The 12719-nt window shown below is 46.6% G+C and overlaps 1 protein-coding gene across 2 annotated transcripts in view; it reads left to right on the top strand.

The window, feature by feature from the left end:
- NR4A1 (nuclear receptor subfamily 4 group A member 1) overlaps positions 1-12719 on the top strand; it is a 41748-nt gene that overhangs the window by 4880 nt on the left and 24149 nt on the right. The window contains exon 1 of one of the 2 annotated variants that reach the window (XM_081898702.1): positions 29-226. The exons of the other annotated variant lie outside the window; for it this stretch is intronic. Coding sequence (XP_081754828.1) covers positions 208-226 — 19 coding nt within the window. The 5' untranslated portion in view covers positions 29-207. Of the gene's footprint in view, positions 1-28; positions 227-12719 lie in introns of those variants that run through there. 2 annotated transcript variants of the gene reach the window in all.

The raw sequence follows: 12719 nt of genomic DNA, 5'->3' as shown, positions 1-12719 counted from the left end.
ATGATTGAAACCAGCTGCGGGCTGCTGCCCTCCACCGCCACCGCTGGCCGCCTGCCAGATGGCTCCTCTTGGCCAAGGTGTTCGCTACACCTGCAGCTTTGCTTCAGATGAAAGAGGGAGAGAGCGTAGGACGACAGCAAGGAACACCAGTCCGGCTCCCGTGCGATCAAAGGCAACACTCCTTTCAGACAGCAAATAACCTAACCTATGGAACTTTCTGTTACGGGTGAGTCACACTTCGAAGCAAGGATTCCTTTTGCCGGGGGGGAACCCAGGAACTAATTGTGGCTACAAGCCTTCTGAGTGTAATAAGACCGATGCTCTTTAGATAGAAGGGCTGAGTTTTTGCCTGGAAAGGAGCTGATGGTTCCATCCACGATTTTATCGAGCTCCATTTTTACTTTTTTGTTTGGTTGTGAGTCACGGGTGTTTTTTGCAAATAGAAACTGCCTTAAACAGTTCAGCCAATTAAAATGAGCTGTGGGGAGTGTGCAGGAGAACTACCGTATTTTTCGTTCTATAAGACGCACCAGACCACAAGACGCACCTAGTTTTTGGAGGAGGAAAACAAGGAAAAAAATATTCTGAATCCCAGCAGCCAGAACAGCAAGAGGGATTGCTGTGCAGCGAAAGCATCTGGCTTTTGGCTTCTGGGATAGCTGCGCAGCCTGCATTCGCTCCATAAGACGCACACACATTTCCCCTTACTTTTTAGGATGGAAAAAGTGAGTCTTATAGAGCAAAAAATACGGTATTTACCCTGGAATAAATAATTATGCTAACTGGTTTTTTTATCCAGCACAGTGGTATTAAAGGGCCCATTCTCCACTCTGCCAAGGGATGCCCAAGGAGCAAGGATGTTAGTTTGGGTCATTGGTGCTGGTTGCCCTGATCTGAGATAAAGGGACCCCTGACCATTAGGTCCAGTCGTGACCGACTCTGGGGTTGCGGTTCTCATCTCGCTTTACTGGTCGAGGGAGCCGGCGTACAGCTTCCGGGTCATGTGGCCAGCATGACTAAGCCGCCTCTGGTGAACCAGAGCAGTGCACGGAAATGCCCTTTACCTTCCCACCAGAGTGGTGCCTATTTATCTACTTGCACTTTGATGTGCTTTTGAACTGCTAGGTTGGCAGGAGCAGGGACCGAGCAACGGGAACTCACCCCGTCGTGGGGATTCGAACCGCCGACCTTCTGATCGGCAAGTCCTAAACTCTGTGGTTTAACCCACAGCGCCACCCGCTTAAAGGAGGGATGAAGAACTTGCAGCTCTCCAAATGTTGTTGGACTACAATTCCCATTATCCCTGACCATCTGGCCAGGGCTGATTGGAGTTGGAGTCCACCAACAATCTAGATATCAACATTAGACTATGAGACTATTCCCCCCACCCACCCTTCAAGCAGACCTGAGCAAATAGGAAAGATCAACAGTTTAGCCGCCCTGATTATGTGAGAGGGGATGGGTACAATTACGGCGAAGGATGTATGGTTTCCTAAACACAAGACAGCCTTTATTGCAAATCCGGACTCTTCCTCTTAACGGTGTTGCTTTTCTTGGAAGTTCTCTCCAAAACCCAGTTTGACATGTTCGTACACTTTGTCCTCTACCTGTGTTCCTGTGCCAGGAAAGATACATTTACTTTCTGCCAATCAAAATGCTTACGGCAGGACTCCCTGGATACATGTGCCGCAGGTGTACATTGCCTAAGGGAAGGGAACTTCCTGAACAATAAAGAAGTCATTTGGGGTCAGGACGCTTTGGAGAAGGCCTCTCTTCTTTAGTTTTTCCTTCTGTAGAAGCGGAGAGAGCGATCTCCTGCTTCTCCCCAGACAGGTTTAAGAGACGCCTCTCCTTCAATGATGAGCTTTACATACTGACTTCAGTTCTGACTCCGCCACAAAGTTTCCCTGTGAGCACAGAACCGCCAAAGTCAAAATAATTTTGCTTCCTGGAGAGACTTTACCAGAGTTTAGTCATGAATCAGTGGAAGCGGTGGGCTGGGCGATTCAAGATTCACTGGCCTGGATTGAATCTAACAGATACACAGGCCCAGCGACTGATCAGAGAGAGAACGTTAGATAAAGCACAATTGCTGAAACTAAGCACGTCACAAATGTGTACTAACCTAGAAAGGAGAAGCGCTGGGTGACATCTGTAAAAAACCAGGATACAGGTAAATTCCTACTCAGATAACATGAGCCTAAAATCTAAGATTCAGCTATTTTGCTTAACTTGCCAGCATTCATTTATTTATCGCATTTGTATCCCAACTTTCTTCCAAGGGCCTTGGGGTGGCAAATGAAGGATGTACAGTGGTACCTCAGGTTAAGTACTTAATTCGTTCCGGAGGTCCGTACTTAACCTGAAACTGTTCTTAACCTGAAGCACCACTTTAGCTAATGGGGCCTCCCGCTGCTGCCGCGCCACCAGAGCACAATTTATGTTCTCATCCTGAAGCAAAGTTCTTAACCTAAAACACTATTTCTGGGTTAGCAGAGTCTGTAACCTGAAGCGTATGTAACCTGAAGCGTATGTAACCTGAGGTACCACTGTACTTGTTGCATCCTAAAAACCAGCTTTGCAAAGTAGACCAAGCTGAAAGACCATGATTGACCCGAGATTGTGAAATCCACTTTGTTGCTGAATGGGATTCCGACCCAGGCTGTCCCGAGTCCTTGTGGTGTTCCTGTGACACACCTTGCCCACAGGACTTTTGTATCTTCAAATCTGCCTGCTACTCCTGTCTTGAGGAGGTAAAAGGCCTACGTCAGCCTTTCTCAACCTGTGGGTCCCCAGATGTTGTTGAACTACAACTCCCATCACCCCTAGCTAGCAAGGCCGAAGCTCAGGGATGATGGGAGTTGTAGTCCAACAACATCTGGGGACCCACAGGTTGAGAACCGCTGGTCTAGGGCCTCAGCTTGTTTAGTTACCCAGCTTTGAGGTCTTCATCAGAGAGAGGCACCACCTACAATCCTGGGAATGTTTCCCTCCTTAGAAGTTTCTGTACCCTCTCGAATATCCTGCAACACCAGCCAGGAACTCGGAGCCTCTTGCAACATTCTTGTCTAGAACACTCAGTTAGCAGGCTAGGAGGACTTTGTACCTTTCGTTAATCCGGTTTGCACCTGGGCTGCGGGGAGGGGGCACAATCTCCCACTTTCCAGCTGTTCTCTTCAGTCCCGAAGCACAATGCGCAATATCGGATCGCGCCTAGTCAGGCTTTCTGTAAAATGAGATGCCACTGGGCAGAACAGAATGCCAGGGACCTTGTTCTGCCTGGGGACAGAGTAGCTTTTTGTGTGTTGGAATCCAGGAACTGCACAGCGCATCTCCATCTCAGAGTGTGGGCAGCTGGCAGATTTTGAATGCTGCCTGGCTTTGTTGCACAAAGGGTGGCAATGCCCAGAGTCCTTTGTGGCAGCACCAAAGGTTCTTGGATCTGACTTCCTTCTGACTGTTTCTTCATCTGCTGTGTCTCGGCGGCGGGGGCGGGGGGGGGGGGATGGAACAAGTAGCACATCCCATCAATGGCAGAGAGGGAAACAGGCGAGACAGTGGTGGTGGTAATGAGAATTCACCCAGCCTTTGACTACCCATTCACAGTGATCCTCTGCAAAAAAAAATATTTGCCAGATGAGGACATAAACAACCAGTCCATATTGTAAAAGATCCATTTGGCAGACTTATGAATCGACCCAAATCCTGCCTCACAAGGGGAAACATTTATGAAGTTTTCTATAATGTTGTCGCACGGTTTGATGCCTCTCTGTATTCTTCGTATGGGAGTTCATACAAGGATTTGGGGGCCACTGCGAAAAGGCCCTGCGACTGCCACATTGTTTTCCCCTCCCCGCCTCCTTTTGGACAATGGTACTCCAAAGTCTCTAAAGGGTGTGTGTAAGTGAGAGATTGGTGGAAGAACACTGAGACGCCGCCGAGAAAAGACATCTGGTACGGAAACACTTTTAATAACTCAGCAAGCGGCTTGCTACCCTTCCTGGCATCCAGTTCCAAGCTCTGAAGTCTGACGCGTAAGTTGGGAACACTCTGAAACGCAAGGGTTGCCTTGGGAACATACCCCGAGTACCAGGCTCGCAAGCCATCTTTTCTTTAGAACCAGACTGTGCCGGAACAGTTTGTGTAGTTAATCTATCTTCTCTATGGGATGACTTAGATGCAGCTGGCGGTACATGGTGTTGCTGGGTGTTAAAGCAGGGTCCAACTTGGCAGCGGATGTAGGGCTGGCTGCTTGTCTGATGGGTAAAAAATAAATAAAAAGTCTTGTTTTGTTGCACTAGAACCATAACAACAAGAGTTTGGGTTGGTTTTCCCCCCTCCCCTGTTAATAGCATGAGTTTGGAACTGAACTATTTTTCAAATCAATTGGTACGAGAGATTATGGGCGTTGTAATCCAGCAAGACGCGGGTGGCGCTGTGGGTTAAACCACAGAGCCTAGGACTTGCCGATCAGAAGGTCGGCGGTTCGAATCCCTGCGACGGGGTGAGCTCCCGTTGCTTGGTCTCTGCTCCTGCCCACCTAGCAGTTCGAAAGCACGTCAAAGTGCAAGTAGATAAATAGGTACCACTCCGGCGGGAAGGTAAACGGTGTTTCCGTGTTGGTCTGGTTTGCCAGAAGTGGCTTAGTCATGCTGGCCACATGACCCGGAAGCTCCCTCGGCCAATAAAGCAAGATGAGCGCCGCAACCCCAGAGGCAACCCCAGAGTTGGTCACGACTGGACCTAATAGTCAGGGGTCCCTTTACCTTTACCTTTACCTTTAATCTAGCAAGATCTGTAGGGCTAAGCGTTCCTGATCTTTGACTTAGTATCCAGCAGTGATCAAGTTGTGCACTGATCTTGTAGTGGGGGGGCGGTCGTGAATACAAAGACTTCTTCCTCCTTCTCTCCAGTGTCTTTTTAAATTATTGAGCCAGGGATGGTGTTTCTCCCTTTATATATATTAATAATGATATAAACAGAATTTTGTCCTCTTCAATAGTGATATCCACTCTCAGAGTGCTGATTCTTATGTAACCGACACCTGCGTAAGGTACCAGCAAGCTTTGGGGAAACCCAATAGATTTGCAAAAGTACAAGAAATATTTGGGAGGGTGGGGGAATCTTTAAAAAGCTCAGAGCAACCAAAGAGAGCCAGTCACATGGAATACTGATTGACTGCTGGGGAAAGCTGAAAACTGGATGGGTAGTGGCAGAGAACGGGAATGGGGTGCCTGGAATCCTGAAAATCAGTTTGTTCCGCCCTGCAACATTGCTTTATATATGCCAAACGTACTTGATTAATTCAGGCTTTCTACCTAGATGATTCTGACTTCTAGACCAGATCGGATGATAAAAACCAATCTGCCTTCTGAATTTCGAATTACATATTTACTGTTTTAACGCGTTTGTTCAAGAGTGGAAACCCAGTGTGCAGCGTTTTCCATGTGTACATAGCAGGTTCCTTGCTTGATGGTTTTAGAGATTATTTTGAGTGTAGGAGAGGCACAAAGGCTTTGCTAGAAGCACAGAGAGATCTGAGTAGGTTTTCCCCTGGTCTCCACCCCCACTGGCAAGCCACATTTCCATGCTTTCAAGAGAAGGGCTTGCCTCGCTCTGAGACTTCAGTACGGCTGCAGACCTCAAACCACTTCGAAGTGCCCTTAAATTGTTTCAGAGTGGAACTTTCCATTGAATTAATGTGAGGACTGGTTGTCGTCTGTTGTCGTCTACATATACATGCCTTTCGAATAGCTTTTTAAACTCTGAGGTCCCCTGCCTAGCAGTCTGGTTTTTGCCTTTTTGGGGGGTGCTCCTCTCATTTTCTCCTCTTCTTCTAGAGTAGCCGTCAACTACCGTACATTTTTACTGGCCAGCTGAAAGCAACAGAATGATTTCGGACTATTTAAAGAAATGTTACAGTTTGATGAATTTGCGGGAAGGATTTGAATAACGAGTAAAGAAAGAATTAGGACTTATTGTAATATTGTTAGGACATAAGAGATAGAAAACGGGGGGGGGGGGGATTCATGGAAAACAAGATGGGAAGTCGAAAAAAATAAAAATATGATTTATTGGAGTGTATATGTAGAATGTTTTATTTTATTTTTTAAAATTCCTTCTCAATCATTTCCAAATTCATTGGTCACATTGGGATTCTCTCATTCTCCCAAAGAGCTCAAGATGCCATAGAGGAGGTTATTCTATTTTTTATCCTTGCGAAAAACTTGTGAGGGGAGCTAGGCCAAGGAAATCAGTGGCTGATCTAAGAAGAGGGTTTGGGGGGGGGCTAAGCTCTTTTTATGCTCAGAGTCCAGTCCTGGATTCATGATTCTTCCCCCCAAAAAATATTGAAAACACAGTGTTCTGTGGGGAACCTGATACAGAGAAATTGAGCCCCTCTGAGGAAATTGAGAAATTGAGCCCCTACTGTGTCCAGTTCTGGGCACCACAGTTCAAGAAGGACACTGACAAACTGGAACATGTCCAGAGGAGGGCAACCAAAATGGTCAAAGGCCTGGAAACAATGCCTAATGAAGAACGGCTAAGGGAGCTGGGCATGTTTAGCCTGGAGAAGAGGAGGTTAAGGGGTGATATGATAGCCATGTTCAAATATATAAAATATATAAAAGGATGTTACATAGAGGAGGGAGAAAGGTTGTTTTCTGCTGCTCCAGAGAAGCAGACACGGAGCAATGGATCCAAACTACAAGAAAGAAGATTCCACCTAAACATTAGGAAGAGCTTCCTGACAGTAAGAGCTGTTCGACAGTGGAATTTGCTGCCAAGGAGTGTGGTGGAGTCTCCTTCTTTGGAGGTCTTTAAACAGAGGCTTGACAACCATATGTCAGGAGTGCTCTGATGGTGTTTCCTGCTTGGCAGGGGGTTGGACTCGATGGCCCTTGTGGTCTCTTCCAACTCTATGATTCTATGACAGAGGATTGGCTAGATCAGAGGTGGAGAAGGCATGGTACTCCAGATGTTGCTGGACTCGGTCGTCCCTGGCCGAGGTTGATGAGAGTTGGTACCAACAACAGCTGGGGGATGTCAGGTTCGCATCCCTAAGCTAAGTCATCTTCAGATTTCCAGTAGCGCCAGGATTCTGTGACTTGGATTTTAGTAGTCTCCCTCTATCATCTATTTACCAACCCAACATTTTAAAAAACAAACCAACAAGGCACCGTTGGTTTTAATTCCTGAAATTTTAGGGTTTGTTCCCCCCACCCCGCAAAAAAACCCAGCATTCGAGAGTGCTGGGGTAACCAACCAATTGACAATGACATTCCTCTCCTCAGCAGCTGCTCTGGGTTTCCGGCCAAGTCTTCAGCTCAAACATGCAAGAAAAACGCATCTTGTTACGCAGTCGGTCTTAACAGGCGTGAGGCCTTTAAGCAAACCCAGAGGCTGCCGAGGCTAAAAATATTTTTAACAATAGGAAAATACATCAATCTTTCCGGCTGCCGAGTTATCGGCGTCTTTTATGCTTGGCCTACAAAATTCCACTTGGAGGTTGCAGCCTGATGTATCGCCAAGTTGGAAAATGGGGAGCGGGGGGGGGGGGAGTAGACCAGGCAGAGGAAAAACTCCTTCCGCCCTGGGCTGACTTTGTTTTTGTGACACTAAACTCCCGGCAAAGTGGCTGCGGCCTTTGGGGTTTGACCGCTGGGGCAAGGATCTTTAAGGCAAAGCTTTATAAACACATACACACAGCCTGATCTTACATGCATGTTTACTCCACGCTGAGTTCAGCAGGGGTCCTGAGGGTAGCAACACAAGAACGGGGCCTTATCTGCAGTGGCTCCCCGTTTGTGGAATGCTCTCCCCAGGGAGGTTTGGCTGGCACCTTCATTATACACCTTTAGGTGCCAGGCAAAAATGTTCCTCTTTAACCAGGCCTTGGGCTGATGGACATCTCTTGCCCTTTGAAAATGTGCTGGGGAGGGGATTATTGGGTTGTTTTTACTTTTGCTATTTATGTTTTTATATTGTGATTTTATCTTGTGAGCTGCCCTGAGACCTGCGGGTATTGGGTGATGTACAAATTTTAATAATAATGATGATGATGTTAGCACTACAGCCTTTGCATTGGCCATATGAGTAGGGACCTGTAAAGGTAAAGGGACCCCTGACCGTTAAGTCCAGTCGCGGATGACTCTGGAGTTGCACACTCATCTCGCTTTACTGGCTGAGGGAGCCGGCATTTGTCCGCAGACAGCTTCCAGGTCATGTGGCCAGCATGACTAAGCCGCTTCTGGCGAACCAGAGCAGCGCACGGAAACACCATTTACCTTCCCGCCAGAGCGGTACCTATTTATCTACTTGCACTTTGACGTGCTTTCGAACTGCTAGGTTGGCAGGAGCAGGGACCGAGCAATGGGAGCTCACCCCGTCGTGGGGATTCAAACCGCCGACCTTCTGATCGGCAAGTCCTAGGCTCTGTGGTTTAACCCACAGCGCCACCCGCATCCCATGTGCAGTGGCCGGTAGTTGCATGCCTTTTGGGAAGTTCACCGAACGAAGCCTGTAGGCAATAGACCTTTCCCGCTTCTGCTCCCCAGCAGCTGTTGTTCAGCAGCCTAACTTGCTCTAAACATGGAGGTTCTGTATAGCCACTGCAGCTTTACCAAGTAATGCCTGGCACACTGTGAAGTGATCTTTCTCCCCACCCGTCTTCATTTCCTTGTTAATAAGCAACTCAGAATAACATTTTAGCTTCGCAAGAGCCCTGCAGCAGAGATACTGCCATGCCCTGGGCTACTCACTTAACCCTTCCTGAACTTGTACTATTCTCAAGTAAATTTGGAAATAAATATGGAAGTGAGAGCTGGACCATAAAGAAGGCTGATCGCCGAAGAATAGATGCTTTTGAATTATGGGGTTGGAGGAGACTCTTGAGAGTCCCATGGACTGCAAGAAGATCAAACCTCTCCATTCTGAAGGAAATCAGCCCTGAGTGCTCACTGGAAGGACAGATCGTGAAGCTGAGGCTCCAATACTTTGGCCACCTCATGAGGAGAGATGACTCCCTGGAAAAGACCCTGATGTTGGGAAAGATGGAGGGCACAAGGAGAAGGGGACGACAGAGGACGAGATGGTTGGACAGTGTTCTCGAAGCTACCAGCATGAGTTTGAGTAAACTGCGGGAGGCAGTGGAAGACAGGAGTGCCTGGCGTGCTCTGGTCCAGGGGGTCATGAAGAGTCGGACACGACTAAACAACAAGTAAATTTAAGCCCAGGAATCTAGTCCACAGCAGCTTCTGCATTCTGACAAAGCAGAGAGGTTGTATTCCGTGAAAGCCTACTCAGAGCAGACCCATTGAAGTTAATGAACGCAAGTTGGTCATGATTATTAGCTAAAGTGGCAGACCTTCCAAGTGTCCCTATTTTCAAGGGACAGCCCCGGATTTACAGAAGCTGCCCCGGTTCCTGATTTCATCCTGGAATGTCCCGCTTTTCCTTAGGGTGCCCCTATTTTCACCGGATAAATGTTGGAGGTTATGGAGTTATCCAACCCCCAAGCCAAGGAGATAAGTAACTTTAAAAGACATCTGGAGGCAGCTGTTTAGGGAAGTTTTTAATAATAATAATAATAATAATAATAATAATAATAATAATAATAATAATACAGTGGTACCTCGGGTTAAGTACTTAATTCGTTCTGGAGGCCCGTTCTTAACCTGAAACTGTTCTTAACCTGAAGCACCACTTTAGCTAATGGGGCCTCCTGCTGCCGCCAAAGCACGATTTCTGTTCTCATCCTGAAGCAAAGTTCTTAACCTGAAGCACTATTTTTGGGTTAGCGGAGTCTGTAACCTGAAGCGTATGTAACCTAAAGCGTATGTAACCTGGGGTACCACTGTAATAATGTGTTATGTTTTTATATATGTTGGAAGCTGCCCAGAGTGGCTGAAGCAACCCAGTCAGATGAGTGGGGTATAAATAATAAAATTATTTTTGTTGTCATCATCATCATCATTATGGAGCTTTAGCACAGCTGTGGTAGGTCAAAGAAAGTGGGTACAGATTGAGAACCCTCATTTGGGACTTAAGTAGTGGGGAGCCATAGAGGCAAATCAGCCCAAATATTTTTCTCTTACTGGCAAAGGACTGCAAGATCCCGCACTGATGATAATATGCTTTTCAGCTAGTCAGAGTTAATTGTAGTACCCTCTGATTTCTTGTGCTGCCTGTTCATTCCAAAATCCAGGACTCAGTGAATGATCCTGAATGAAATCTCTTAATCCCACTAGAGCCAAACCCTGAAAAGTCTTCACACATGTTTGTTGGCTTCCTCTTATGACTCTTGGTTATCACACCCCAATAGAACAGACTATGCAAACTATGAAAAGTAAAGAAAAGAGAAAGTGTAGATTAAAGGCATGCTTGCTCCAATGACTTGTCTCCCAGGTTATCTTACCTGAACTATAGCCTGGAAATTTTTGTGGACAATTTAGGACGGGCAGTAGCACCTAATGGGTACTTTGACTCTTTTGATTTGAGGAGGATGTGATGGTGGAGGCTAAGGTTTTTGAATATTTGTTTGTTTTGCGCTTTTCAGGCAGACCTCCCAAAGCAGTTTCCGTAAGGTTCTTGCAAAAAATAAACATTGATTTTTTTACCCAAATTTTTTTTTAGACTGGAACAGACAACATCTTTATTTAACAAAAGCTGTTACCGCCTCTTCTCACTCCCGCTCAGAGCAAAATTTTTCATTGTTGCGTTTTATCTGATATTACTGATGTTCATATAGAATATATTTAGGTTTTATTGTGTTAAGTTTAGCTTGTGGAGATGTGAACCATTTTTCCAGAGTTTTACCAGAACTTGCCTTAAAAGCTGGGGGGGGGGGGACGGACTGGCGGGCTGTTAAGGTCTTGTAAACAAAATTGCAGAGAGCAAAATCAGAATTTGGAAGTGGGCTTAGAAAGCTGGCTGGGAAGGAAAAGAGAAAGAGGCTTCTCTGAGGTTGTGGAGGCAGAGATGACTGCCAGCACCTTGTTTGTGGCAAAGTTCCAGGCTTTAAGAAATACAGTGGTACCTCGGGTTAAGTACTTAATTCGTTCCGGAGGTCCGTTCTTAACCTGAAACTGTTCTTAACCTGAAGCACCACTTTAGCTAATGGGGCCTCCCGCTGCCGCCAAAGCACGATTTCTGTTCTCATCCTGAAGTTCTTAACCCGAGGTACTATTTCTGGGTCAGCGGAGTCTGTAACCTGAAGCGTATGTAACCCGAGGTACCACTGTACTTCTTTAAAAAATTATTTATGGTTGGGGCATGCAAGGAAAGCCACCCAGCCAGCAACAGGTGCACTGGGGCACGTGCAGAAAGCTTGACCTAGTTTTCTGGACTCCTGAGTCACCCTTGTCTCTAGTTTCCCTTGTTTGATTGAGCAAAACATGCGCAGGGCGGGGGGGGGGGAGAGGGGTTTCCACCAGGCTCTTTCCCAAAACAGAGCCAGCCAACTAGAGATGGTGATAAAGGGCAAATGTTTGATGCAAACTGGCAGGGCTCTGCCCTCATCTTTACACTCATTTCCCTAGCCTAATTTATTATCCACTTTGGAGATCTAGTGAGCTTCAAGCTTCAGATTCGCTGCAGCTTTTTTTCCCCAGCACCAGTGTTACAAATGTGCAGAGTATGGTTTTCTTGGTTTTTTTTTTAATTGTTTCTAACTTCTTAGTGCTGCTGGTAGTAGTGAACATTCGTGAATAATTAACAAATATCCTGCCCCTAGTTGGGTTGTATGGGAGAGAAGTGAGGACACGTAGGACAAAGGATGTGTGCATCATCTAAAAACACAGTATATAGTTGATATGGGTGCATAATATTTTTTAGAAAAGTTGTTTTATTGACAGATATGAATATTATTCTCGGTTAAATGAATTGAAACTCTTGATTTTTAACATTTCTTCAATCGGGTTGTAGGCTTAGTGGTAGTGCATTTTCAAAGCATGGGGGGGGGGGAAATATTTTAAAAATTCTACTTATGTAATTGTTTAATTTTATAACCAAGCTAACCCCCATAGGGACTTAAGGCCTTAGGTTCCCAGGCTAGCTCTCATCAATACAGTAGCCAGACCTGCTTAGCTTCAGCTCCGTCATGTGCCTTTTAAAACCATGCCGCAGGGGCCAATTAATTGCATTGCAAGAAGGCAAAAACCTGGAAAACATCCCAGCCTTGGTTAAATGGGGTTAGAAAAGCGAAAGTCATGCCCTCACTGAAATTGACTCTCATCATAGGATTGCAACTTTTGTTTATTTCTCTGTAGTGGCTTTTGCCCCTGTGCCTTTCACAGCAGCGGGGGATGCAGAAATCCTGTTTTCCCATCTCCAGGCCAAGAAAATGTGTGTGTGGGGGGGGGGGGTCTCGTCTGAATTCACCCTGCGCTGTTATTGAAGAAGGGAGTGGACGACTCTTGCAAACAAAACAACGCTCAAAATGTTGCAACCCAAATCCCGCATGTTTGTAAAGCTCGCATTATCCCCAAATACTCATGAGAGGGGGGGGGCAGCAGCTCTTTGTATTCATGGTGGTGGCGTCGTGGCTTTTGCAATGATCTGAGCAGAAAGCATTGCCCGCCCCCCGCGTGCCGCTTGGCACCGTTCCGCTCCCTCTCCGGTGGGCATCTTCTGAATCAAGTCTCGGGGCGTTCCGCCGGCCCCTGCTCCCAGGAAAGGGGAGGAGCCCTGCTTCGGGCGACTATAGGAGGGGAGGGCCC

The sequence above is a fragment of the Podarcis melisellensis genome (genome assembly GCF_964234715.1).
Source record: "Podarcis melisellensis genome assembly, chromosome: 2".
Classification (NCBI taxonomy): domain Eukaryota; kingdom Metazoa; phylum Chordata; class Lepidosauria; order Squamata; family Lacertidae; genus Podarcis; species Podarcis melisellensis.
Note: the sequence above shows the minus strand (reverse complement) of the source record. Positions and strands in the feature narration are given on the sequence as shown.